General features: G+C 54.0%; 2 protein-coding genes across 4 annotated transcripts in view; both read right to left on the bottom strand.

Moving 5' to 3' along the window:
* The window catches only part of ASB16 (ankyrin repeat and SOCS box containing 16), a 12,305-nt gene extending 226 nt beyond the window's left edge, over window positions 1-12,079 (bottom strand). Inside the window, exons 1-5 of one of the 2 annotated variants that reach the window (XM_019800200.2) lie at window positions 7,989-12,079; window positions 5,861-6,128; window positions 2,888-3,380; window positions 2,387-2,500; window positions 1,542-1,930 (exon numbers count right to left, since the gene is read on the bottom strand). In XM_019800200.2, coding sequence (XP_019655759.2) covers window positions 1,745-1,930; window positions 2,387-2,500; window positions 2,888-3,380; window positions 5,861-6,128; window positions 7,989-8,454 — 1,527 coding nt within the window. In that variant the 5' untranslated portion in view covers window positions 8,455-12,079 and the 3' untranslated portion in view covers window positions 1,542-1,744. Of the gene's footprint in view, window positions 1-1,541; window positions 1,931-2,386; window positions 2,501-2,887; window positions 3,381-5,860; window positions 6,129-7,988 lie in introns of those variants that run through there. The other variant, XM_034639958.1, reaches the window with a different exon arrangement.
* Window positions 12,080-12,260: 181 nt separating this feature from the next.
* Window positions 12,261-27,168, bottom strand: HROB (homologous recombination factor with OB-fold). 2 transcript variants are annotated; one of them, XM_034639956.1, is made up of 10 exons: window positions 26,931-27,168; window positions 25,909-25,959; window positions 21,040-22,215; window positions 19,848-19,931; window positions 18,315-18,455; window positions 17,654-17,762; window positions 17,382-17,467; window positions 16,965-17,090; window positions 15,305-15,422; window positions 12,261-12,880 (listed from the first exon to the last, which is right to left on the bottom strand). In XM_034639956.1, exons 1-10 carry the CDS (start codon window positions 26,931-26,933, stop codon window positions 12,792-12,794), a joined length of 1,983 nt encoding a protein of 660 aa, XP_034495847.1. In that variant the 5' UTR covers window positions 26,934-27,168; the 3' UTR covers window positions 12,261-12,791. The 2 variants fall into 2 exon arrangements, with proteins under 2 accessions (XP_034495847.1, XP_034495848.1); XM_034639957.1 differs by lacking the exons at window positions 25,909-25,959; window positions 26,931-27,168 and adding an exon at window positions 23,498-23,651 and having other exon boundaries at window positions 12,263-12,880.
* Between the last annotated feature and the right edge of the window lie 276 nt (window positions 27,169-27,444).

Below are 27,444 nucleotides of genomic sequence, written 5' to 3'. Positions count from 1 at the left end.
AAAAAATTTTATTTATTTATTCGACAGAGATAGAGACAGCCAGCGAGAGAGGGAACACAAGCAGGGGGAGTGGGAGAGGAAGAAGCAGGCTCATAGCGGAGGAGCCTGATGTGGGGCTCGATTCCATAACGCCGGGATCACGCCCTGAGCCAAAGGCAGACGCGTAACCGCTGTGCCACCCAGGTGCCCAGATTGGGTGCTTTTATAACCAAATTTAAAATGTTTCTGTATCCAGATCTATTTATCTTTTCTTTTATGCTTTCACCCTGGAAAATCTCCTACCCCAAAATAATACACATAATCTTATGTATCTTTTGGGGTTTTTTTTTAAGTGGGTATTTTGTCATAGTTGTAAATGCAACAGAAAAGGCTGAGCTCACTGGGGTCTGCCTCCCGCAAAGGGGTGGACCACTCAGCATCCTCCCCCCCCCAACCCCGGAGAGTAATGCTGCCAGCTTGGGCCCAGGACTACAGGCGTGGGGTCTGGTAAGGGCCTTCTTTTGTTCTTATAACCTTTTTCCTATCACAAGAGTAACAGTTGCTCTGTGGTGGGGAGATGAGGGAGGGGTATCTCAGCCACATGCCAACCAAACACGTCCACGCTTTGGTTGTGGGCACACATCATTTATTTGCATTTGCAAAAACTGGCTTGACTTAAAAGGTTCCTCTTAAGGATGAAGGATGGTACTTTTGACTCTGGGACCAGAGGAGGAAGTGAGAGAGAGGGGGGACAGCTAGTGGCTTGTCCTCCTGTCACAGGCCCTTAGAGACCACAAGTGTAGTGACCATCGTTTAAGACATCATGCATCACTGGTGGGGGCGGAGTGGGGGGAGACTCGACCATATATGGGTCCCGGGCATCATGCATTTTTTCCTTCCTCAACAACCATTTGCTGAAATGCCTGTTCAAGGAATATAGTCCCAGTCTCAGCCACGCTGAGACAGACACAGGCCCTTCATTAAGTAAGGGCAGTCCGAGGAAGGCTCGGAGGAGATGGTGCTATTGGGCTCAGTCTGGAGGATCAAATCAGCTTCAACCAGGACAAAAAATGTGGGAAGGGTATACCAGGCAGAGAGAACAGCATATGCAGCACGCCTAGAAGCAAAGCAGAGCAGGTCACATCCAGCAACCCGCAAGGTTGCCAAGTTGGACGAGGCTGGATTACAGGAACCTCAGAGGGAGAAGAGGGATCAGAAGACCAGAGAGCTTGGTGGAGGCAGGGGTGGAAGATCTGTCTACCTTACTGAATTCAGATTTTAGCCCGAAGGTGGTGAGGAGCCACCGAAGGGCACGATCAGAGTTGTGATTCCCAAAGGGAACTCTGGCGTCCTTGCAGGACATGGGTTTCAAGACCAAGCAGGGAGGTCCTCCCTTCAAGCCACAAAGGCGGTTTGGGCAGAGGCAGTGCAGGTGCAGGCAGTCGGTCACTCTTGAGGAGGCCAAACAGGTGCATAGATGGGGGGGCAGGCAACAAGGATCACCCCCACCTGGCTTGGGCTGGAGGGGCCATCCGCTTAAGCATAGGAGACGGAGGCGGGTGAAGGCTGAGTCTGCACACCTTCCCGTTGGAAGCCGAAGCTCAGGTCGGGCAGGAGGTCAGCGAGTAGCTCAAGAAGGCAGTGAAGGGAGTGAGCTGGCTGGGGAGGGCATGCGGAGTGTGGACAAGAGAGCCAGGGATTGGTCCTCCAGGGAGATGCCAGATGGAGGGGCAGAACCAGCTCCGGGAGCACCGTGGCATGGGGCTCACTGGATACGCCCCTCGACGCGCAGCAGCAGGTAGTCCCTGAGGAACGGGGGCAGTGGGAGGCGGGCGGCGGCCTGTCGGCAGCGGCTACCCAGCTGAGCGCGCGCAGCCAGCCGGGCCAGGTGCTGCAGCCGCCTGGGCTGGTTCACCATGCTCAGGGCGGAGACATAGAAGGCTTCATGCTCCTAAGCCAGGAGTGGAACAGGATCAGATGGCCCACACCCTTGACCCTGCCCTTACATCTGGGGATGACCTAGCACTGGGGGCCCCAGTGAATTTGCAATATGCACCCACCCGGCTGTTTGGTGCATCTTGAAAAAGACTCAGATTCAGAGCCCAGAGGCCCTGCAGGGGTCACGGGAGATGGGACCGCACCATAGGGCAGGGTCACGGCCATGTCTGCACCCACCACTCCAAAGATGCTGGCGCAGTGCCCGCTGAGTCAGAGATACCTGAGTAATATCCACACGGGTACAAGTGAGAGAGGCTGGAGAGGTGTGTGGGATTAGAGGTTGTTCTGAGCTGCTAGGGGGGCAGGAGACCCCGGGAAGCCCATCCTGGAGGGATAAGGCCTGGGGCTCATCCTTCCTCTCCATCTCCCCAGAGCCCAGGAAGGAGCTGTGGCCCTGGGGTGGACATACCTGCCACAGCTCTGGGAGTACTGCCTCCACCCAGGTATCACAGGAGGGGACACAAGGGTAGGCATTAAGCAGGACTTCCAGGGCCCGAGGGAAGTTGGCACAGTGTTTCAGCATCTAGGAATCAAAAGAGGGTCTTAGGATCACCATGGCTCTCCCAACCAAGGACAACCGAGTCCAGCCTAAGCCAAAGCCTCCCTCACACCCAAATCTGGGAACCTAAGGTCTGAGTCTCTCCTCACTCTTTCCTATGCCTCAGTTTATCCCACCTTCTGTGGGCTGCAACCTCTTGGCCCTGGCCAGTTTCCTTGGGAGCGCTTTTCTTCTTGGACACGCTCCCCTATAGCCCTCAGTGTTCCTGCCCGAGGTGAGGACAGACCTTTGGCTACAGGTCGGGCTCTCAGCCTCCTGCCCACCCCACTCCCCCCATCTTCCCTGGTGGCAGTTCCAGCCACAGGCTCCCCGCCCAACTGGGGCCTCCTTTCTCAGGCCCTCCCTGCGCACCTCAGGACGCACAGGCTGCGCTCCGTAGTCCAGCAGCGCTGCGAAGAGGACCTCGGGCTCCCAATTGGGAGCGTCCTGGACGGCCTGCAGGGCGCAGTCCATGGGTGTGTGGCCCGCCGCGTTGGGCGCTCCCGCGCACGCGCCGTGGCGCAGCAGCAGCTCGGCCAGGGCCCCGCAGCCGTTGGCACAGGCGTTGTGCAGCGGCGTGTGGCGCTTGCGCCCAGCAACGCGAGCATCGGCCCCGGCCTCTAGGAGCCGGCGCGCCGCTCCCTGGTGCTGCCGGCCGCTGCCCGGGCCCTCGGCCCCCGCGCACGCCGCGTTCAGGGCCGTCTCGCCCTGGCTGGTGCGCAGGTGCACGTCGGCACCGTGCTCCAGGTAGAGAGCCACGTGCTCCTCCAGGCCGCGAGCCGCCGCCACGTGCAGGGGTGTCACCTCGCTGTCCTGCGCCGCCACGTTCACGATCGCTCCAGCCTCCAGCAGCAGCTTGGCGCACCTGGGGGCAAGGCGCAAGGCCCAGAGACAAATCCTGAAGGACTGAGGCTTGGCCTGCTGTCATCCCCTGCCCCCTTTCTTCCCAGCCCTCATGCCCTGGAGGGAGCCTGGGGGCCACCATCAGACTCACAGAAGCCCCATGACCCACGGCAGACCTGTGAGGCCCATGATCTCACCAGGAGCATCTCCAGTCTTCAGATGGAAAACTCGGCCGAGGAAGGCCACCGTACAGGCAAAGACACCGGCAAATTCGAGGCTGCTTCAGAATGAGTACTCAGGGCCTCAGACAGTCCCTCCCAGGATCCGTTTATTTCCTCGTTAAGTTCCGATCATGGGTCAATTTTTGTTTCCAAAACCTGACTCCCAGGGCGGTTTGGGTCCCCAAGGCCTGGTTCTGAATCACTTGCCAGTGGTCTCCTAACATTTCGATAGCACAAAAAGTTTTGAAAACCCGCTACTGTGTCCACTATGAATGTTACACATAGAAAATTAAAAAAGTATGAGCCGAAAAGAAAAAGGAATAGAAGTCCTAATATTTTCTTCATGCCTCCAAACTTGAAGACCACCCTTCCAGACCAGGGACACCCACTCAAGCAAAAGAAGGCATTTGGGGATCCGCCTGCTCCGGTTTCCCCTAGAGAAGACACACGGAACCAAACAACAAACACCAGATTTTAGGGAGAACGTGTTTCACGGTCTCCCAGTTCCTGGAAAACTATAGACCAGAGGAGGGGGTGCCTGGGTGGCTCAGTGGGTTAAGCATCTGACTTTTTTTTTTTTTTAAAGATTTTATTTATTTATTTGACAGAGCCAGCAAGAGAGGGAACACAAGCACACAAGCAGGGGGAGTGGGAGAGGAAGAAGCAGGCTCCTAGCAGAGGAGCCTGATGTGGGGCTCGATCCCAGAACCCCAGGATCACGCCCTGAGCCGAAGGCAGACGCCTTAACGACTGCGCCACCCAGGCGCCCCAAGCATCTGACTCTTGATTTCGACTCAGGTCATGATCTCAGCGTTGTGAGACTGAGCCCCACTGCGGCTCGGTGCTGGGTGTGGAGGCTGCTTAAGATTTTCTCTCCCTCCCTCTGCCCCTCTCCCCCTCCCTGTCCTCCCCCCCACCCCCATCTCACGGGCACGCATGCTCTCTACAAAAAAAAAACAAAAAAACCAAAACCAAAAACAAACCCATAGGCCAGAAAACTGTTGAGGCAAATATGCATCATTAACCACCAGGGGGTAAACCAAACACGAAACAAACTCAATTAATGATGTAATTAAACTAACAGTAATTTATAATTAAAAAGCCAGAATGGCTGCCACTGGAAGTTCAGGAGCAGACCCAGCAATCCCAACGAAACCCTGATGACCCAGTGTCCCTCCCCCAAGATGGCCAAAATTCCTGCTCCCTTCAGTGCACAGGTCCCGTAGGTGCTCTGCTCAGTGGGCAAAAATGGAGTAGCAGCCAGCCGTCTATAAACTGCTGAATTTATTTCCTCAGTCAATTCTAATCATGGGTTAATTTTTGTTTCTAAATACACATTTAAATAACACTGAAAAGCTCATTCAGTAGGGCTTCAGTAAGTGTCACTTAAAAGGATAAAGTCTGTTGGAAAGCACACTGTGTGCTCATAAGAATTCAAGAAAGGGCTGGAAGATCGAAATCATTTCGGGGCCCATCACTGATCTAGCTTCTCCCCAGCTCGGGAGAAGTGCCCAGCATGTGGGCTATGAAGTGTCATCCACCACGGCCAGCCCCGGCTGTGGACCTGATTTGTGCAAGTGCAAATACCATCATGTGGGGGGTCGAAAAACCTGTTGACCTTTTTTTTTTTTTTTTAAGTATAGTTGACACATAATGTTACATTAGTTTCAAGTGTGTGACTTAGTGACTTGACAAGTTTATACATTATGCTGTGTTTGCAACTGTAGCTGCCATCTGTCCTGTTACAGAGCTATTGCAATATCATTCACTGTGTTCCTTATGCTGAGCCTTTTATTCCGGATTCTCACTCATTCCATAATTGGAAACTGGTATCTCCCACTTCCCTTCACCCATTTTGCCCAACCTTCCACCCCACACCAAAAAAAAACCCTGTTGATCTTGAAAACGTGGGAAGAGGGGGCGTGGGGGGCGGCCTTGTACTAAGGTTGGGAGCGCTGGGCCACATCTTTCTTGATGCCCACCTGAAAACAGGTAGGAATTTGGCTACAGAGGATTCACAGGGGACTGCAGTTGGAACAGGGTTTTCCAAAAAGGCGACAAGTCTTCTGCCTCCTGGGCTTAGCTTATGTGACCTTGGACAAGTCCCTAAACCTTTCTGAGCCTCGGGTTTTCTCACCAATGGAATGAGACCTGTCCCCCAGATTGTCATGACGACGCCTGTACGTAAGGTGCTTCTCCCCTTCTCCTGGCCGTGAACACACACACACACACACACACACACACACACACACACACACACACCCCTCCCCCTGGTACCTACTGCAAGGACTCGGGAGTTGTGCAGAGGTGCAAGGGGGTTGTGCCCTCCTCGGACAGCACGTTGGCTTTGGCGCCGAAGGTCAGCAGCAGCTGCACACAGTCAGACTGGGCCCGGGCACAGGCCTCATGCAAGGCTGCCCGGCCCCCAACCCGGGCATCCAGCTCTGCTCCCCGCCGGATCAGGTGGCGGGCACAGTCAGTGTAGCCTCGGGCAGCAGCGATGGTGAGGGGCGCCGTCTGCTTCGTCTTGGGGGTCAGCACCCAGAACCCTAGGGAGAGCAGGCAGGGTTGGGGGGTGGTGTGTGAGACTCACAGGGCAGGCCCTGACCGTGGCCGTCCCTCTGCACTCTTGGCCGAGCACAGATCATGTGCCAGGCCGTCGCTGTGGAGGGCTCACTCAAGCCCTGAACTGGGAGGGTATATCAGAACAGCCTTCTAGAAGGGTTTGTCGATCTGTAACAAAACGTAGCATGTGTGTCGGAGGGGGGAAAAAAGGTAATTGCTCTTTCAAATCACAAGGGCATTGGAAGAGAGTTAAATCTGTTAAGGAAACCTCTGGGTCTTTGAGCTCCTGCAGATTCCTTGGTTCTTGCTGTTCACTAGGGTGTTCTGGTGTTGGGGGTGGGTCTGAGTTATGCACAGGAGAGCCTGGAGCTGAGCTTGGAAGTGACCAGAGAGCAGAGCTGAAGGAGCCTAGTTTGGAGTTCTAGGATATTCCTGGGGCAGATGGGGGAGTGGAGGGTGGAAGTGGGGGAAAGGTGGAGGGGGAATAAGTGGTGGGGGTGGGGAAAGGAAGAGTGGGGTGAGCGGCTATCTTGGGACTAGTGTTGGATCTAAATCATAGAAATGGCCAAAGACTTGTTTAAAGGACATCGATGCCTCATACTCAACTGTTACGTTGTTTGCTTTATGGTGAAGTAAATTCCTGGGTTTGCCAAATTTTGGGTAAAGCATGTTTTGTTTTTTATTATTAGGATTGAAATTAAGGCCCAGCTCCATTTGGGGGTTGATAGACATACTGTAGGGTGAGACCAGGATACGCTGGGTAGGGTCACATCTCTAACAGTTAAAGCCCAGCAGGAATCTGGAGCTTGCAGGGACTGGGAGAACATAAACCCTCCAAGGATCTGGAGCCCCCACATCCATGGTTTGAGGCAACCTCCGTCAGTCTTAAGATCTGGGTGATCTCAGTGGAGGTATTTGGTTTACATGGACAAACCCACTGGTCCGAATAGAACCCAAGGAAATTATCTGGCAGGTACACAGAGACGTTCACCATTTGCCATTAAAAATAATTTTACAAAAAAGGAACCCGATCTACCCAGTCTATTTGGGGGCTAGTTATATAAGTTATGGCACCCTCGTAAAATATAATTTAGGCACCTATTTAAAATACTATGTAGGGACAGGGCACCTGGGTGGCTCAGTCGGTTAGGTGTCCCACTCTTGATTTTGGCTCAGGTCATGATCTTGGGGTCCTGAGATGAGTCCCACATTGGGCGCCATGCACAGTGCAGAGTCTTCTGGAGATTTTCTCTCTCCTTCCCCCTCTTCCCCTCCCCACTGCACGCACACACTCTCTCTCTCAAATTAAAAAAATATATATATTATGTGGGGACCCCTGGCTGGCTCCGTTGGGGGAGCATGCGACCCTTGATCTCAGGTTTGTGAGTTCAAGTCCCACATTGGGTGTAGAGATTACTTAAAAATAAAATCTTTTTTTTTTTTAAATTTTTATTTTAAGTAGGCTCCACATCCAGTGCGGGGCTTGAACTCACAACCCTGAGATCAAGAGTCACATGCTCTACCGACTGAGCCAGCCAGGTGCCCCTTAGAAATAAAATCTTAAAAAAAATATGTATATATATATATATATATTCAGAGAAAAGATTGCATTAGAATATAACTGTGTTCATATGTAATTGATACGTTAATATAATTTTAATTCTGGAAAGACATACAAACCACTAACCATGTCTCATCTCTGCTCAGGAGGGAACTAGAATGGGCTGTGGAAGGCAGAGGTCTAGTCTGTGCTCTGGAGGGGGGATGGGGCCAAGTCTCTCCCCCGTCCCCACCCCCACCCTCTCGTCCCTCCGTCCTCTTCTGCCCTGCTGGGTGATCCCTACCCTGCTCAGCTGACCAGGCCAGCTGGTTGCTCACAGTCTCCACAATCATGTTGGCAGCGTCTTCCTCTTGGAACAGGGCTTGGACCTGTTGCAGGTCACCGGAGAACAGCGCATTGTGCACGGCTGGGTCTCGGCAGCAGCGGTGCGGCCCAGTGAGTCGGGCCCGGGCACTGGGGGGGCACCGTTGGCTGCGGCACTGTCGGGCCGCGGCCCGCCGCCGGTCCTCCCACTCCAGCCACTCCCGCTGCAGGCGGAGAGCCCGCAGTGTGGAGGAGGTGAATGGGAAGGTCTCCTCTGCCATGGGGAGAGGCCTGGGGGTCTCGGCGACGGCAGCTGGGCAGAGCCGGGGTCCTTCGGCCCGACTACCGCCCTTGTTCTGAGCAGCCGCCCTGCCCCTCGCTCGTGACCCGGCCAGGAGAGCAGCTGAGGCTATAAATAGGTCCTTCGCCGGGCTGGTAAACACCATTTGCCCAGAGTCATGATCCTGGTGCAGAGAAGGTATTGGGCCAACCCCTGCCCCAGCTGATACCCTCCCAAGTGGGCAGCAGGAGCCCCAGGGTCGGCAACCTCCCACTTCCCCGGAGTGAGTGTCTTGGGTTGGCAAGCTCCAAGGGGACTGAAACAGGCACTCTGGGAGATGGCAGCACAGGGAGGAAGAGCCAGAGGCCCCCAGCCTCTCAGATCGTGGCCGGAGGGCAGACCCCAGCGCAGGAAGTAAGGGCGGGTGGAGCCGGGTCCCCACAGCTCTCAGTGTCTGTGGGAGTCCTGGTAACTGCGTAGGTGCCGATCACGACGCTACTTTCATACCCATCTTCACTCCAAGGGCCATACTTCCTGGCTCACGGAGGTAAGAAGCTTTGTTTTGACAGTAAGTTGTACAGTCAGGGTAATTATCACTGGGGAACGCCTCTGAAATGGGTGCTTTTATGTTGGTTTTAATCACGAGGAACTTAAGGCTTAACAAGGTGAAACTTCCCGCTCAAGGTCACAGCTTGTGAGCGGCGGAGCCAGGACTAGGACCCCAGCTGGCCAGACTGCATAGATGGGGCACTTCGGCCGCTGCTGCTGTGGCCATGTGAGGGTGGGCAGCGATAAGAGCCACTCCCCACCCTCCTACAGGACAGCACGATCTCTAGAAACTGCCCGCCACGAATCTTGTGTCCCTCCACCCCCAGCTCCTAAAAGGGCTCACCTGTCAGGCGGAGGAAGGCCAAGGGGTTGACCTGGCAATTCTGGGGACTCCCACCGAAGAAACCTTCATGTCACAAACCCATTCACCCTCAGGAGAAAGCGGCTCTGCTTCCAGGAGCCTCTAGGGGGAGGAATGAGGCCATGAAATGGCCCCGGCTAATGCTCGGCCCAGCCCGGGACGGGGAGAGGAGGCGGAAGGGATGCTAGTCCCTGCCTCCGAAGCTCTCCTAACACCCCCGACCTCACCCAGCGTGCTGGCAGGGGGCCGCTCGGCCCCTCGGGGTCGGCCTACCCCAGGGCGCCCTGGTCTCTCTCCCCCAGCGCTGCGGCCTCCCGGGCTCCTCTGCCTGCAGCACTCTCTCCCTAGCCCTGCAGCCAGCCACCCCTGCTCAGTGACCTCGGACTTCTCCCTCTCCCCGGTCCCCTCACCAAGCCCCAGCTCCCAGGCTGGATTGTCAGTCACCGTCTCAGTGCCCCTCACCCTCACCAGGACCAGCCCAGCCTCCTGGCGTTCCTTTCTCTGGCCACAAACCGCTCTGCTCTGACGCCCAAGTGGAAGCATCTGTCTAAAACGGTTCATTTCCTAGTTTGAAAACTGCTGACTTCCAACATCGGCCCTCTCCAGGTAAGCCCGATGCCTCAGCTCGGGGCCTCATGTCACGCGGCATTCTCACGGCAGCGCCTGAGCCTTCCCTGCCATGCCCCTGTCCGTGCTCCGGGAGGACAGTGCAAGTACTTTGTAAAGGGCCTGTCCCAAGGTCCTGGGGACGGAAGTCTGCCATGCTGGATGTGGGCTCCAGAGCACGACCTGACTTTATTCATCTGGGTCTCTGCGACCCCGCAGCACCCGGCACACAATAGGTCTCGCTGCGGGCTTTCGGAGCGCTTAGCTCGTCGCGGGCTGGCCCCTTCTGTGAAGGGCATTGACTGAGGGCCCTTGTTCTCTGCCAGAGCAAACACTCATCTGCCCGCCCGAGTGGGTGGCAGCAGCCTGGGCTGCTTCCGGCACTGCCCTTACCCTGCTGTTCGCCCACCCTGGCCCCGGCTTCTTGGTGGTGTTCCAGGGTGGGGGACCCCAGAGGGAGGAATGAGATCATGCACAGCGAGGTCTTCGAGATCCTCACAGAAAGGCGCCTCTATAAATGCAGCTGTGATTAACCCTGCTGGAACCCATTCAGTGTTTTAATTGCCCCGCCAACGGCCTGGCTGCGCACCCACAGCTGGGTTCCCAGGGCTGGGAGCTGACAAGGCCGGGTGGGGCCAAGAGGGGCCAAGGTGGGGTGGGCGTCCCCTTCCAAGGCGCATAGTAGCCGTGACGTGCAGGGTGCGAGGCTGTGTGGGCCTCAGCCTCTCTGCCGCCTTGTCTGCCATACACGCCTGAAGGTACTCCGACTACAACCTGGTCCCTGGAGATATCGTGTGCTCTGTCTCCTGTCCTGAGCTTCCTGAGGGCAGAAAAAGGAGGCTTTTACTCCAACCCACACACGAACCCACAGGGAGCCCAGTTCTAGTGATTGGATCCCCACCCTGCCTTCTGGGAGCTGAGCCTGTAGGGTGACACGAGAAACCAGGACCCTGGTTGGGACTGTGAGCAGTAGAGATCAGGGCTTCCAACCAGAGTGGGGAGTGGTCATGCCGGCCTGGGGTCTGGGGTGGTTTAGGTGCAGGAAGACCACACAGCGTAGGTGGGCTCTGGCCCAGATCTGAGCTGCACAGGCAGAGCCGGGGAATGAGCAGTGGGTAGAAGAGAGAGAGAAGCACGCGATCTGTTCAGGTAGGAGGGTTGCTAGTGAAATTAGCCCCTTCTTGCTCTTGGGCTTGGACGCAAGAGCCTTCTAGAACAGGGCCCCACTGCAACCAACAGACAGCTGAACATGGAATTCTTCCAGCACTCACTCACCTCGGCGTTGAGACTGGGATCCAGGGGACCAGCCATTCTTTGGGAAGAAAGAGATGAGCATCTTCCCCCAGAGCGGTACCAAGCCCATCAGAGGCCTCAGACTCACAGCCCCTTAGGGGAGGCTGAGGCTGAGGCAGGAGAGGCTGGCAGTCAAACTAGGGTCCTTAATCCACACACCCTCAACCATGAGTTGGGAGATAATTCCTTTCTTCCCTTCATCCCAGAAAGGAAAACAAAGTATAATTACACCTTTTACACCCCACACATGCCCCTTGTCCAACTCTGGTCTGAGAGGTGGCAGGGCAAAGCTAGAGTGACGGAGTTGCTTGGCAACACAATAAAGTAACACTGGATTATAACCCAACGTATAAGACAATACCCATGAGTTCGCAATGATGTGAATGTAGGACTCAGAAATGAGGGAGGATTCCTACTGTCCTTAGAGACGGTGGAACAGAACTTGTTTCTTAAGTGTGGACTGCACCTAGTGACTTCCTTCCCAAGAAGACAGTCTGAAAAGGCAGAAGAAGAAAATTTACAGTGGAGAAACCTGACAAACGCTATTTCGGCCACGTCATCAAGGTCAACATCAACCCTTGATGTGTGATGAGAATATACCGTCCTCCGTGGCCTTCCTCGGCAAAACACAACCCTGGTCTCGTCCTTCTTTAAGGAGACAAATTCCAATAGAGGGCATCCTAGAATATACCTGACCCATACTCTTCGCAGCTGTCAGAGTCATAAAAAATGAGGAAAGCCTGAGGAACTGCCAGAGCCAAGGGGAGCCTGAAGAGGCACGACAACTAGGTGGAATGGGGGATCCTGGAACAGAAAAAGGACGGCAGGGAAACTGTGCATCTGAATAAAGCACGAAGTTCCGTTCATAGTAATGTCCCAGCACGGGTTGGTTAGTTGTAAGCGGGGTGCGTCCTAGCGTAGGAGGCTAATAATAGAGGAAACTGCTGTGGGGTATTTAGGAACTCCCTGGATTATCTTTGCTGTAATTCTGCAAATCTAAAACTGTCTAAAAGTAAAGCTTATGAAAAGAGAGAGAGAGAGAGAGAGAGAAGGAAAACGAGCAGCTTGGCTCTGCCCCGGCCAAAGCATCACAGGCAGGACAGACGGGACAAGGAGCAGCGGGGGTGGCAAGGAGAAGGGGAGGCAAGTGAACCGGGCGGCTGCTTTATTTCAGAACAAGACGCCGCAGCCCCAGCCCTGCCCCCGCCCCGGGAACCCTGAGCACAGGTGAGCTGGGCAGCGGCAGGCCTTGAGAGACAAAGCAGAGGGAAGTCTGAATTCGTTCCTCCCCTGACCAGACGGACAGGTCGCCACGGCTGTGGTGTGATTTGTCAGCTGTCCAGGGAATAGGGAGTAAAGGGATCGGGATCCTCTAAAGTCAAGGTAAGGCAGGAGGGGAGGACACACCTTCCCTGTTGGCAGGAGGAGAAGGAACAACGGTTGCATCCTAGGGCTTGGAGGACAGTAGAGCAGAAGGGCCATCCTTGGGCTGAGTTCTGGAATGCCAAAGGAAGACCCAAAGTGACAGCAGTGCAGAATCGGAAGGATGAGTGCGCTCCTGGGGAAAGCATCCAGACTCGGGGGAGCCATCGTCCTGAGCTGTGTTTATTCTCCTATGATACTGGGCTTCCTCTCGCCCTGGGACCCAATCAGACACACCCAGAGCCTTGCCTGGGTACCGAGAGGCTCCCTGCTCACGGTGGGGGCCCTGCCTTGCAGTCCCAACTGCTGGTCCCACAGAAGAAGTCCTCAGGGAGCTCACTCAGGAGTCCATCCAGGTCATCTGCGGGGGGACGAGACGGTAGATGGACTTAGTGACAATGTTAGGGCTCCACAGGACTCGGGTCCAAAGCTCCTGCCTTTCAGGCGGGCCTGGACCTGGCTGCACAGTTGGGCAGGTGGCTCCCCCCAGGCAGGGGTGACTGTGCTAACAGGCCTGAGGCTGGCCTGACTCCCATCTTCCCTCTGCTTCCCACACACACACACGCTCCAAGAGACAGGGACAAAACACCCGGGCCTTTCTGTCAAGGAAGGCACTCCCCTTGGCCTTGGTGGTACCCCTCTTTCCATCCCGAGGCCCAGGGCTTGAGCATAGGCTTCAGGGGTCCTCTGGTGCAACCCGCTCATTGGACAGAGGAAGACGAAAAGCCAGAAAAAGCCGCTGGCGTTCAGAATCACAGCGTTCATTAATCTGGTTTCTCACCTGAAGAGTGCGAGACATCAGGCCCTTCCCCAGTGGGCCTTCTGGGGCGTTTAGAGTGAAAGTAACTGTCCCTGACTGCAGTTCTCAGCTGGGCGCTTATGTCTGAGAACTTGGAAATAGAGCTGACCTCAGTAATCTCTGCTGGTACTATTACAATTAACAATAGCGTGGGACACGTGGGTGGCTCAGTCGGGTAACTGGCTGCCTTCGGCTCAGGTCATGATCCCAAGGTCCTGGGATCGAGTCCCACATCAGGCTCCCTGCTCAGCAGGGAGCCTGCTTCTCCCTCTCCCTCTGCCTGCCGCTCCCCCCCGCAGTGCTCTCTGTCTCTGTCAAATCAATAAATAATAAATAAATAAATAAAATCTTAAAAAAACAAAAACAAAAAGCAACAGCAGCTACCACTCACTGAGCGCCTGCCCAGGGCCACACCTGCTGTACTCATCCCGTCAGTCCTCACAGTAACCTTCGCAGGGCATGGTTCTTCCTGTTACAATCCCCACTTTATCTGAGAGAACGGAGTTGAAAGAGGTCAAACAACCTGCCCGTGGTGAGCACACTCAAGCCCCATCTGATGCCACAGTCACAGCTTCCAACTAGAGAACTCCCTCGTGATGGACGGGCTCGTGGAGCCCACGGAGTCAGAAGAACTGGACACTACCCCCGCAGAGCCGAGCCTCCAGCCTGGCTCGGAGTGCCTGACAGCACTGCTGTTGGAAGAAGTCCGTTTGCTGGCATTCAAAATTTAATTAAGGTGCCCAGCGCTGTCCCTGGGGAAGTAAGGCTGGAATCTGATTGTAACACAAGGTGATGGGGCGCCCGGGTGGCTCAGTCGGTTGGGTGGCCGACTCTTAATTTTGGCTCAGGTCATGATCTCAGGGTCCTGGGACTGAGCCATACATTCATCTCCGTGCTCAGTGGGGAGTCTGCTTGAGATTCTCTCTCTTCCAATCTCCACCCCTCCCCGGCCTCGAATGAATAAATAAATCTTAAAAAAAAAAAAAGTGTCTCTCACTAGCTACACTATGACTGTTCAGGGAAGGCCGATATTCAATGAAGGGGATGGAGCAGACAGTGTGGGCCTAGGAAACAGGGAATCAGAGTAAGAACCAATTCTGGTGTCCCTCGGCCCAGTCCAGCCACTGCTGGTAGTTGCCTGCTTGGCAAGTCTGTCCCTACAATGGAGATGGGACACCAGCCACAATATTCTACAGGCAACTCTCCTCACTCTTATTTCATGACCACCTGCAACCTTCTGATGATGGTTTGGCTTGTCAGCAAGCTTACTCAGAAGGAACAAGTGCAACATTCCAGAGAAGATTCCAGCATAAGGGGTAGATACTTTTTCATAGGCCATAAGTAAATGGGCTTTGTGGTTTATCCATTGGTCTAATGTGAATTTGGTTAGTGTGAGACACTTACCCATAACCCCATGAACTCTGGTGTCAGACTGGGTTGAATTTATGGCATCGAAAAGCTAAGGATCAGACCTGGACTGTGCTAGCTTCAGCTGGGTGATGCTGCCTCCTGAGGAACAAGCTGGCTATACCCTCACAGGTCTGTATTTGGGCATCTCAGGTCTGTATCCTGGTCCCACCCTAACCACATGGATGTGTGACTCCTCAATGCTCCTGGAGGGTCTCTGAGCTTAGGATGGGGAAATCTGCCTCTGTGTTCTGGCCATCAGCCCCCAGAAGGCTCAAGGTGTGGCACAAGGATGGTGCCAGTCCCCCTCCTCCTTGTGGCTAACAGCACACAGCTTGGAAATGGGGGAGACCTATGGATCACACTGTATTGCTTTATGGGGCCCCTATCACACTGCTAATTAGTTTGTGGCCTACAGCCTTGCCAAAAAAGATACCACATCTGATTTCTGTAAGATTCTGTAAGACCCAAAGATTCACCGAAGGAGGGGAAAGATGCAGCCAGATTTTCCTGGCTTTGCTATCCAAGGGGAAATAGAAGGAGAACCTCTTTTGCTCCTGGGTGGGCTGACTGCCTTACCTGGTTCTGGGAGTTCTTCCTCAAGGGATGGCCCTGCCTCTGCATTCTGTGCCGTTCTGAAGCCTTTTCCTGACTTTGCAGGCTCATGATGGAGGCTGCCAGGGAAGCTTCCTGGGTCCTGGGGACAGAAAGCCTGGTTACTAATGCCCGTGCCCCTGACATCCCTCTGGACAGTTCCGTGTCCACCCAGACAACCTCAAAGGAATAGGGTTCAGGAAAGACACAACAGAGGAGTATGGCAGAAGCCAGTCACCCAGGGGAGGGAGCTGAAATACCAAACACCCCAAACAGCAGATCATTAAAAACACAAAAACTTTTTGGGCGATTTTCTTTTCTAATTCTGTTGGTATCTGGTGTTTTAGGAAATCTATATATAGCTGGAGCAGAATGAATAGGCCATTCAGAAATATGTTGAGGATTTAGCCTAGGATTAAAAATGAACCTTTAGGGGTGCCTGGGTGGCTCAGCTGGTTAAGTGTACAACTCTTAATTTCACCTCAGGTCATGATCTCAGGGGTTGTGAGATTGAGCGCCATGTCGGGCACTTGCACTGGGTGTGGAGCCTGCTTAAGATTCTCTCTCTTTCTCCCCCTCTAGCCTTCCCCACCGTAAAAAAAAAAAAAAAAAAAAAAAAAAATTTAACAATCTCCACACTAGCTAATATGCAGACAAGTAATGGAAATTAGTAATTAAACTGTTAACCTAGCCCTAGGGAATGGGAATGGAAAAGAGTAAGTTTCATGTTTTGCTTTATTCTGTACCATTTTGATCAGTGAGTATGGATACCTTGAAATTTAAAAGAAAAAGAAGGATGATTTTTTGGAAGTGGGGTGATTCTGAGAAAATGTGGAAGGTTAAGGGGAAAGATGAGGGAAATGGAAGTAGCCTGTCAGAGCTAAACGTGTAACTTGAGTAGAAGTCATCAAATCTAACCCATTCGCTTTTTAGATGAAGCAACAGCAGGGGTGGGGACAGGACTTGCCCAAGGTCACGTTACAAATTACCGGGAGAGCGGGGACATGACCCAGGTCTCCTGACCCCCAGGCCAGGACATGACAACAACCCAGGACCCAGGATCCCAGGAAGGGTGTAGGTGGCCACAGAGGGGACACCATGTGCCAGGTCAAGGCCTGGCTCTGCACTCCTACCCTGCAGTGGAACTGCCTGGAACCCCAAGTCTCCCTTAGTTCCCAATAGGGGGGTCCCCAGCTGAGTTCTGTGTGGGTGTCCCCTCACCCAGTGGAGGAGGAGGCTAGGAGGGCAGGCGCAGAGCATGGGCTGGCTCACATACGGGCCATACGTAGCTCACTGTTCTCCGCACTGCCACCTGTAGCAGATCTGACCCTCAGTCACTTACTGAGGGCCACACCCCGGGGCACCCACAACTTGGTTAGTTCTCAGGTGACTCCTATCCTCTCCGAGGCTCAAGCCTGCCATCAGGTCACCAAGAAGCCAGCTGCTCTAAGTCCTGTTACTGTACCGTCTGACAGCTGGCTGCATGGGAACAGGAGGAGATGGAACCGTCTCCAAAGGCATCTCTTCACTTCAGGGCAACTGCCCCCTTCACACCTCTGCTCCACCGGGTGCAGGAGGGGAAGATACCAGATGATCCAGCCAGAAAGAGGCCCTGTCAGTCCCCATTCCATCCTGTTCCTCTTACCTTGGGGAAGGGTTGAGATGGCTTGAGGACGTACCCATCCCCGGAATCTGGGCTGTAAATATGGACCAGGTTGTTGGGCGTCACGTTGAGGTAGTGATTTCGGAGCGAAGGAGAAAACACTCCGACCTGGAGCCAGGGAAGGGGGCGGGTCAGAGCCCTCACGGAGCACCAGATGCTGTCGGATGCCGCCTGGTCCCCACATACCTCTCTCTTGCTGGCCTCGGCACCAGGGTTGCACAAATCGCTTCTACCCCAGCCCTGGGGCCAGAGTAGAACCACTTACGCGCCCCCCTCCCCTCACAGCACAGCCTCTCCCCTCCATCCACCTCCGAGGAATGGGAGCCAGGCAGACAACTCAGGGGCCTTCTCCAGGGTGGGAGGGTCGGAGAGCAGGCCCCCGTCTGGAGCTCCCCATACCTGCTTTAGCAGCAGCACCGAGCCAGGCTTCAGCTCACTCTGTCGGGTCTCGAGCAGCAACCTGTGCACCGTGCCCTGCATCTCTCCTGCAAATACCGATGGCCCATCAGACAGGGTCAAGGGCAGCACAGGGACTGGTGTGGGCCCTGGCTGCGAAGTGGGCTGCTCACTGCCTCAACTTTCCCCTCTGTGAATGGAGAGGATGACTCCTCTTCATCTCCTGATCTCAATGAAGGCCACTCATCAGACCGCCCCAGGACCCGACTCCTCACCTGTGGGGTCCTTGAAGACCACGCTGGCATCCATCGTGCTCCGACTCAGGGACTTGATCATCACTGCCATGTTGGGGACCTTGTTCCTGGGGAGCTGCTTCAGGGCTGCCTGGTTACAGGGAGAGGCATTTGCTGAGCAAGCCACGTCCCACCTGTGAGGTTCCCGAGTGTGCCAGGGTGACCGGGGGGCTGGGTGGGGGGCAGAGTACAGACGTGGTGATGGTCTTCCCTCTGTGGAGGGGGAAGGGCAGTCTGAAAGACGCATCCTGTCTCTCCCTGGCAGGTCCTTCATTTATCCCCCCTGCTTCCTTCCTCCAGCCTTTATGTATTTATACAGAGCTCCATCACCACAGGCCGTGGGCATGTGTCCGCACGTGACCCTAGACTTCTAGGGCGCTTGAAGGGTAGCCGTGTGCTTACCCCACCTAATCCAGGGCCCAGACAAGCAGAGATATACCCACACCCCACTTTCGCCTTCCACCTGTGCCCAATAGTAGTGAAATGCTGGGTGAGTGGAAGATACAACCAAAGGGAGTCCAGGCGGCTGCTCAGAGATAGGCCTGGGGTCAGAGGGAGCAAAGGGACAGCCCCTTTCCTAAGCAGGTTGGTGAAAAGGAGCACAATGGTCTTTCTTGCACGTCTCCGCACCCGGGATCCTTACCTTCCGCAGCACCATGACGATGCTACAGGTGTGGAGGAAGCAGGCGGGGTCTCTCTCGTCCAGACCCAGAGCAGATTTCATGGCCCTCCAGGGCCCTCGCCCAAAATCCTCCACCGCCGATGCCTGGGAACTAGTAACAATCTGGCACCACAGAGCAGAGGGGGGCCCTGCGTTAATGGAGCCGCCCCGCTACAGACCTTGACTGAGACCGGATCAGGGGTGGGAGGGAAGGGCGAATTCCCTGCAGCATGGTGACCACGGTCTCGCCTTTCCTACGTCACAAAATGATAAGTGAGATTTTGTGGCATAGCACTCCTGTCACTAAGCAGCAACAGCAAAGGGGCTCTGCATTGCATTGCATTTTATTTTATTTTATTTTATTTTATTTTATTTATTTTTTTTTTTAGAGATTTTATTTATTTATTCGACAGAGACAGCCAGTGAGAGAGGGAATACAAGCAGGGGGAGTGGGAGAGGAAGAAGCAGGCTCATAACAGACGAGCCTGATGTGGGGCTCGATCCCATAACGCCGGGATCACGCCCTGAGCCGAAGGCAGACGCTTAACCGCTATGCCACCCAGGCGCCCCTGCATTGCATTTTAAATCAGGTCCTGACTTCAGTTGCATTGAAGCAAAGGCCATCCATGCTGGTCTCTTGTGTTATAGACTCAAGAAGTCTTAGGCCCGGGGAGCCCCCACACACATTGACAGGCTTCCAGAGTGCCTTAGCCATTTTGAAACCAGTCCTATTTTATTTGGGATGCCTCTGGCTTAACTATTAAACTTCTTATATTAAAAAATGCTTTGGGGCACCTCGGTGCCTCAGCTGGTTGAGCGTCTGACTCTTGGTTTCAGCTCGGGTCATGGGATCGAGCCCCGCGTCGGGCTCTGCACTCAGGGCAGAGTCTGCGTGTCCCTCTCCCTCTGCTCCCCCCCCCCACTGCAACACGCTCTCTCTCTCTCTCAAATAAATAATTAAATAATCTTAAAAAAAAAAAAAAGCTTCGTATCCAGACGAGTATTTGCTGCTCTGGATCTGAAGCGGCCTGGTGGATCAGTGGAAGTGCCGCAAAGAGAATTAAAAGCAAAAAGAGGTCTGAGGGCAGAGCAGGTCAACTAGAATCCCAGGGAGGAGGGAAGATGGGTCTCACCCACCAAAAAGGAACCCACTGGAGGCCAGATGAACGCAGATCTTTCTCAGCTCCATTCTCAGAAACCTGAGAGGAGGGGTTCCTGAGATAACAATTTCCTAATACTCACGACACTCCCCTCCCCCGAGGGAAGACGGAGTTAGCTGGGCCTTTCTTTCTTAGATGAGTAAGAAGACTGGAAACGACATCCATCAGCATCAGGACAGGCTTCACCTTATGCCAGGAAAACCGCCACCTCCCCAAACGGCCTTCCCCACGTGGCTCTGGTGCATGACCCCAGGAACAGGCCTAGCAGCACAGGCCCTGCTTCTCAACCTCGGAAACACGAAGGGAAGTCCCTCGCTCTTAAACGATGCCCAGGCATTTGCGTGAAGCTAGTTACCTCTGTCCGGAATCTAGCCAGAGCACCGTGAGTCGGAGTCTGGGGCGTGGAAACCATGATCTCCTCCAGATTCTTCCCACCGCGCTACAAGGGGAGAGAGAAGGGTGAGGCGAGAGCAAACGCAGCAGCTGTGACTTACAAGTACAGCTTCTTGTCTGGGTCACATAATGAGTTCAGGAAACTATCAGGGACAATTAACAGATATCACATCTCTTCTAACGACGTCTCAGGAGCCTTGTTGGCAGCTCCAAAAAGATGCTTTAGGGATTGTTTGGGGAATGTGAGGAAGCTGGGGCAAAACCCAGGGCTTCCTCAAGGAGGCAACGACCCAGATAGAGAGGCCTGGGGTAGGCACCAGGGCACCTTTCCCCAAGGCCCTTCCCAGGGAGATCCAGCCCAGGAGGAATGTGGACAGTCCTCCCTGGATTTCCCTCAGAGTGCTAGCAGAGAGCAAGGAAGGGGCAGAAATGATTTGAACCATCTTTACAATGCGAGAAAAGGCGTGCACGGATCACTGCCAGACCAGACCCTCAGGGTCCCGTTATCTGGGATCCGATCCAAGACGGTTTGATGGATACCGTCCCTCCACTACTGTTGAAATCCAAACAGTAAGCACAGCGCAGCTGCCCCACGCTGACCGCACACGCTGGCCACACTGACCTGTTCTGTGTACCTCTGACTGCCTCCTGCTCTTACGCCTCTGTGCCTTCGCACACGCTCTTCCCTCTCTCCCCACTGCTGAAATGTCTCCCAGAGCGTAGCCTCCCTACACACACCTGTTAACCTCCTCCCTGACCCTCCGAGGCCCACTCAGGAAGCCCGAGGAGCCCAGTAACTCTGCAGCACCTGGGACACTCTGCATCTGACGTATAATCGTTCCCGCGCACCTGTAGCTTCTGCTGTGCTGTGGGCAACTTGGGACAGGAGCCATTTCTGTTTTAACCTCCGCGTTCTCAGTTCCAAGGAAATCGCCCAATACGTACTAGTCCTTAGCAAATACAAGTGAATGGATCTTCCTGCCCCAGGGCTAGCAAACAGCAGGTGCTCAACAAAGCCTGAAGCACCTCTCTCATCTGTGGCTTTGCAAGCATTCAATTCTTACTGCTTGCTTCTTCTGGCTTCTTCCGCAGCTTTGGAAACCCTCCCCCCCACCACGTCCTGGAGCTTCCACCCGAGAGAAGCTGTCCCTCACCTGGTGAGGCAGGACCCCGGCCGGGCCGGGGAAGCGGCGCATCTCGCGGCGGGCGCACGGCTGGGGCGTCCGGGTGGCGGCGGCGACCAGCTGCACCAGGTGGGTGGTGACTACAGGCGTCTGCAGAACGGCCTGGGGAACCGGGGAGGAATGGGGGCTCTTTGGGGCGCTGAGAGGACACCTGACCGAAGACACCGGAGCTCGAGGTTGTAAGGGGTTCCGAGGAAATGATCCAGAGACAGTCCTTGGGGGAGTAGAAGAGATCGAGTTGGGAGTTCGTGGTCCAGGAAAATGAGATCTGCCAGGTATGGTGGCATTTGGACACGGGAAGGAGTGACCGGGGAAACGGTTTTGAGGGCTGCTGTGAAGGGGCCTGCCAGCAGCTTGGGGAGGCTGTGGTGCCTGAAGAGGGGGGCCCTTCTGACAGGCTTCCCAGGGCGGCTGCTGAGCGGGAACCCGTGAGGCAGTTGGGACGGGAAGGTCGCTCGCGGCACCAGGTCTCGAGCGGGGCTGCGGAGTCCCGCAGTGGGCAAGAGGCTCTGGAGGCTCCTCGTGGGCTGACAGGACACAAGGTCTGTGCGGGGCAGGCGTGGGCACCTTCTGGCAAGACCTGCTCAGATCAGCTACCCGGGCCTTTTTAGCCACGGCTGAGTCCTCCTCAGGCCAGGTGGGTAGGACTCCTGGGGCCTCACTGCTGACTCCAAGTTCCAGCTCCATGCCAGGCCCCTCCAGCTCCATGCTTGCCAGGACCTTATCAAAGTCATCTTGTTCAGGCCCCTCGAAGCCACCAGTCACCAGCTGCTGGCTCTCACACCTAAGCGGGGGGAGGGAGGCGGAGGTCTGAGGTCTGGCTGGCTCTTTGAGCACTTCCGTCAGTGTCACTCGTCCCTGATGGCCAGTCCAGCTGCTAGAAGTTGACATGGGCCTTAGGGGAGCTGTTCCTAAGGAAGGTGGACCCCTGATGGCCCCGGGCATGCTGGAGGTAGGAAGGTGGAGTCCCAGGGCTGATAGGCCCAAAGCCTCTGAAGGAGCAGCGGGGCGTGATGGCAACTGCCCGGAAGACTGTGCCTGTCCCATGTCCTGTAGCTTGGAAGAGACAGGTCTCAGGCACCCAGCCTTCACAGGCCGTGAGCCAGCGAACTGGTTCTCTGCATCCTCCACGGCAGACAAGAAGTCCTACAAAGAAGCAGAGACAGTGGCTCTTGGCATCCGGAAATCAAGAAACACTCTGCTTTTACTGCTTCAGGCATATGGTATGTATGTAGATACATGTAAGCATAAACCAGGGCATGAAAGGCCGTGGTGGGGTCTCTTACCACCTTCGACCTTGCCATGAGCCCACTTCCAGACTTTTTTTTTAAAGATTTTGTTATTTTTTTTAAGATTTTATTTATTTATTTGACAGAGAGAGAGAAAGCCAGTGAGAGAGGGAACACAAGCAGGGGGAGTGGGAGAGGAAGAAGCAGGCTCCCAGCAGAGCAGGGAGCCCGAAGCAGGGCTCGATCCCACGACCCTGGGATCATGCCGAGCCAAAGGCAGATGCTTAACGACTGAGCCACCCAGGCACCCCTAAGATTTTTTTTTTGAAAGTAATCTCTGTATGCATTGTGGGACTCAAACTCACTACCCCAACTGAGCCAGCCAGGCGCCCCACCACCCCCAGACTTCTACCAGAAACATTCCGGGGCGCCTGGCTGGCTCAGTTGGCAGTGCATGTGACTCTTGATCTTGGGGAAGTGAGTTCGAGTCCCATGTTGTGTGCAGAGATTACTTAAAAATAAAATCTCTACCACTATTTGTTAACTAACTAGAATTTAAATAAAACTTTGAAAAGGGACGCCTGGGTGGCTCAGTCAGTTAAGCGTCTGACTCTTGATTTTGGCTCAAGTCATGATCTCAGGGTTGTGGGATCAAGCCCTGCGTCAGTCTCCACGCTCCGTGGGGAGTTGGCTTGAGATTCTCTCCCTCTCCTTCTGCCCCTCCCCTCTCTAAAAATAAATAACTAATCAATTAATTAATTAAAAATTTGAAGGAAAAAAGTCTTTTAAAAAAAACAACATTTTAAGGCTAAGTCTTTAGATAGCTTCTCTTGGGGGGTGGGGGAGCTGTGGCAGTCAGGGGAGCAGGCAGAAGCAAACACACCAGGGCACCAAGGAATCAAATCACCCAAGGTCACACACCCACCTCAAGGAAATAAGTTTTCTGGTGTCCAGCCTGTGCAATAGGGGTCTATCCAGCTGGTCATGCTGCCTGTCCTCAACCACTCTTCCCCCCTCAAGCCCCCTCCTCCCGTTGACCACACACACACACACACACACACAGAGCCCTCGGTAAGCCAGAGAGGCCTTGGATCCAGCAAAATAAGCAGAAGTTAAATATAGCTTTTCAGGCAAGTTAAATTAAGTATGGATGCCAGTTGGGAAGCAAGGTGAGATTGACACCTTCGAGAGCAACAGACCTGTTCTGAGGGTGTTTTTGAGTCAGAACTTCTGATTTAACTGACAGGAAGGTCCCTTCCATCCCCATCCCCTGCGGCTGCATTGGATTGTCTGGGCCAGAGAAAGGTTTTTTCCTGCTTTGTGTATTATCAGGAGAGTAGCATACTCCAGCAGGACTACCGTGGGGTTTAGCAATAACAACAGTAGTAGAATTACAGCAGCAATAAAATCCTGATGATCCTGGAGGTTGATGGATCCTTTTTCTCTTAAAGAGCTCACTCTTAGACATGACGTCATCTGCCTGTGGATGGGGGAAAGGGACTAGTCATGGAATAGAAACTTGAACTGTCAGAGTCCTTCACTTTTTTTTTCCTTGAAAGTAATCTCTATGCCCAACATGGGGCTTGAACTCAAGATCCTGAGATCAAGAGTCACATGCTCCACTGACTGAGCCAGCCAGGTGCCCCAGAGACCTTCACTCTTAATCCCATTGCTGGCCCAGCAGTCCTCCCATCACCTGGTAAGACCCAAGTGGGGCACTTAGCAGTCACTTTTTCAATCTGTAATTACACATCTCCAAAGTCAAAAGACAAAGACAAGGATGCATCTCCTCAACAAAGCTGGCAATTTTGAATTTTTTGTAAAAACAAAATTCAAGTCCCCAAGTGATGACAAAAACATCTAACAATTTGAAATGGCACTGGGTGCCAGGGACCACATAAACATTTGACCGGAATTCTCTCAATGAATTTTCATGACAGCCCTAAAAGGTGCTGTTATTATTCCTGTTTTGTTTACAGTAATGGAGACTCAGAAGTTAAGTAACTTCACAGAACCAGGACTAGAACCCATATGTGCCTGTCACTATGTCTTAGGGCCTCAATGAATGAGACAAGCAAGAGATCGGTTTTTAAGAGGTCTGAGGAAGGTCTCTTTCCCCTTTCAAACCTTAGGTTCCAAAAGCCTCAAAGGAAGGCGAGCGTGGGTCTTGGGCTCCAGAAGGTCCCTGGTGCAGCATTCATCACCATACTAGGTATAAATGAGGCATCTTGACAAACTCTAAATGTGTTTTTAAAGCACAGCGCTGGGAGAAAAAAAGTAAATTTGAATGGCGTGTCATTGACAAAATAAAGCAATTCTACTCTATAAATGTACTTTAGTATCTGTGTATGTTAGACTGGAATCAGAAGGCCAAGACCTCACCCTGCTCGCTGGTGCTGTATTCTTAAGCAGGTTAATTTACTTTTTTGGGGTTTTACTCACTTAAATCCTGCTTCTTTCTTTCTTTCTTTTTTTTTTTTTTTTTAAGATTTTTAAATTTATTTATGAGATAGAGACAGCCAGCGAGAGAGGGAACACAAGCAGGGGGAGTGGGAGAGGAAGAAGCAGGCTCATAGCCGAGGAGCCTGATTTGGGGCTCGATCCCATAACTCCGGGATCACGCCGAGCCGAAGGCAGACGCTTAACCGCTGTGCCACCCAGGTGCCCCTAAATTGTTTTTTTAAAGATTTTATTTATTTGATAGAGATAGAGACAGCCTGCGAGAGAGGGAACACAAGCAGGGGGAGTGGGAGAGGAAGAAGCAGGCTCACAGCGGAGGAGCCTGATGTGGGGCTCGATCCCACAACGCCAGGATCACGCCCTGAGCCGAAGGCAGACGCTTAACCGCTGTGCCACCCAGGCGCCCCCCTGCTTCTTTCTGAAAAGGATTTCAGGTAGCAGGTTTGGGCCTCCAGATGAAACTATATCCATTGGATCTGAGCTGGAAGAGAGCTGTGGGGATTGCTAGCTAGTTCAGTGATCTCTGACTACACCCCAAGATTAGAAATAGCTCTGCCCAGGCCCATCCCCAGAAATTCCGATTTAATTGGTGTGTGGCAGGGCCTCAGCAGGGGTGATTCTAATGTGCCAGCTTCCGACCTAGTCTAATCCCTCATCTTCTGAGAGAGAGGGAAGGGAAGAGCATCTGAGGCAAAAGAACATCTCTCCTGTTATAGAAGAGAAAAACAGGAGGCCAGAGAATGAAGTAATTTGCCCTGGCTCACGTCGACACTTGGTGACCCCAGTCCTCCTGTCATCCACTAACTGTGCTGTCTCCGACTCTCCATAAACTTTCTTCCCACCTCAAGTACGCCATCGCCATCGTAAAGGTGAACTGAGTCATCCACATGACACAGCTTCCAGGCAAGGGCCCTTGTAATTTAAAGGTATGCCAATTAGGCAGCTCATGCCTCTGTTTTTCTGTCTCTAAAACAGTTAAGTAGGTTGTTTACATGTCTCATCTTCTCTCAGCCTCTCACAGACAAAAAAGCTATACATGTCAAGTAAAAGGAGGCTGGGGCAGACTGCTTCAAAATGTTCTGGGTCTGGGTGTTGACAGCTTAAGACCTCTTCTGCTGTCTCCGATCACCGATCACCGGCGCTTCCTTACCTCATCTTCAAACTCCTCTTCCACAGTAAACAGCTTCTGCAAACTGCATGCCTGAAAGGAAAACAAAGCAATTGAGGTTGGAGGAGAGATACTGTTTCCAAGTACATTCTGTCCTCACTAGGCTGCTTCCAATTCTAACAAGACCATCAGGTGTAACTGTTTTTTGTTTTTTAGGTTTTTTGTGTTTGTTTTGTTTCTGGCTAGTGCTGAGGGAGGAATATGGGATGAGGAGGGAAGAGATGGGATTTACTTAAAGATTTAGATGACTTAGAATCCTTTCTTGTAAAATAATCCACTCAGGTCCATCTGTATTCGCCATGAAGAGGAAGAAGGAGGCAGGGGGAAGGCTGACAAAGGGAGCATGGGTCATCCTTTAGGCTCAGCACTGTGCATATGGGCCTAAGGATTTTGCAACATCCCAAAGATTTGGCCTGGGGAACCTGTGTCAAACCTAAGAGAGGCTGCCATAAATCCAAGCATGCGCAGTACAGTGGCCTTGTTTCTGAAACAAGTGGTTTCCTTCTACCTAATCCAATGGGCCAAAGCCAGCGTCCCAGGAGGGTCGGATGCCCCAGTCCACAGTTCCTTCTTTCTAGGCAGCGGGGCTGCTGTGGCCAGTCCTTAGACATGTGTCAAGCCCAGCGTGGGGGGCTGTGCCTAACCCCAGTTGTCAGAGCAATAAGAGCTACAGTTAGACACCCCCCTACCCCCCACCCCCCTGTGTCCAAGGATCTGAGGGTACGGGCTAGGGGGAGGGGGTCGGCTCTGGAGGCGGGACGTTTGAGCACACCGAGAAGAGTGAGCAGTTCTCCCAGAAGTGATGGAAGGCAGCAGGAGGGAAACAGGCCCAGAGGGAGGCGTGTGGAGAGAACCTTCCCAGGGTCTCCAGGCAAGCCCTGACTAGAGCGCCGGTGTCCCGAAGCCACCAAGCTCTGACCCAAACCCTAACCCGGCCGTGCAGCTCGCACGAGTGAGGGGCTGCTAGCCGGAAGGCAATTCCGCGGCCCGGGGCGCGGCATTACCATGGCGACGGCAGGCGGCCTCCGCCCGGGGGTGGATAGACCCGGCAGGCCCCGACTCGAGGGTCGCCGGGCCCTCTAACTTGTCCCGGGCGGGAGAGTCGGAGTCCGGGCTGCGGGGGTCTCTGGTGCGAGGTCGGAAAGACACGACTCTGCGACCCGGGCGGGGGCCGAGAGAGGGTCGCCGGGAAAGCGGGGGCCGAAGCCCGAGGCGGCTTTCGAAGTGGCCGCCACTCCAGCGTCTCCGCCCTCTTAAAGGGGCGGGCTTATTTCTATCCCGCCGACACAAAGGCCCTTCCTCCCTCCGTCTTCCGCCTCAGCCTTAAAGGGAAATGAGTGGGCTCTCGGTCGCCCTCCAGCGGCCCCTGGGGCCAGGTCGGCTGGTTCAACAGGAGTTCTGGGAGAGCAGGTTGGGAATCCTGGGTCCCCAGTCCCACCCACCCTCCCCTCTTGAGTTAAGCACACTAGGGACTGGAGCGTAACTCTCATTCACATTAGAATCCTCCCCATTGGTTGT

Source organism: Ailuropoda melanoleuca, chromosome 13 (assembly GCF_002007445.2).
Source record: "Ailuropoda melanoleuca isolate Jingjing chromosome 13, ASM200744v2, whole genome shotgun sequence".
Lineage (NCBI taxonomy): Eukaryota > Metazoa > Chordata > Mammalia > Carnivora > Ursidae > Ailuropoda > Ailuropoda melanoleuca.
This window is presented reverse-complemented; position numbering and strand designations above follow the sequence as displayed.

Coding starts and splice junctions, on each gene's coding strand:
- HROB (XM_034639956.1), bottom strand. Junction 17,763..18,314: donor TCGTCATGGTGCTGCGGAAG/GTAAGGATCCCG, acceptor CCCTGTAACCAG/GCAGCCCTGAAGCAGCTCCC. Junction 17,468..17,653: donor GGTCTTCAAGGACCCCACAG/GTGAGGAGTCGG, acceptor CGGTATTTGCAG/GAGAGATGCAGGGCACGGTG.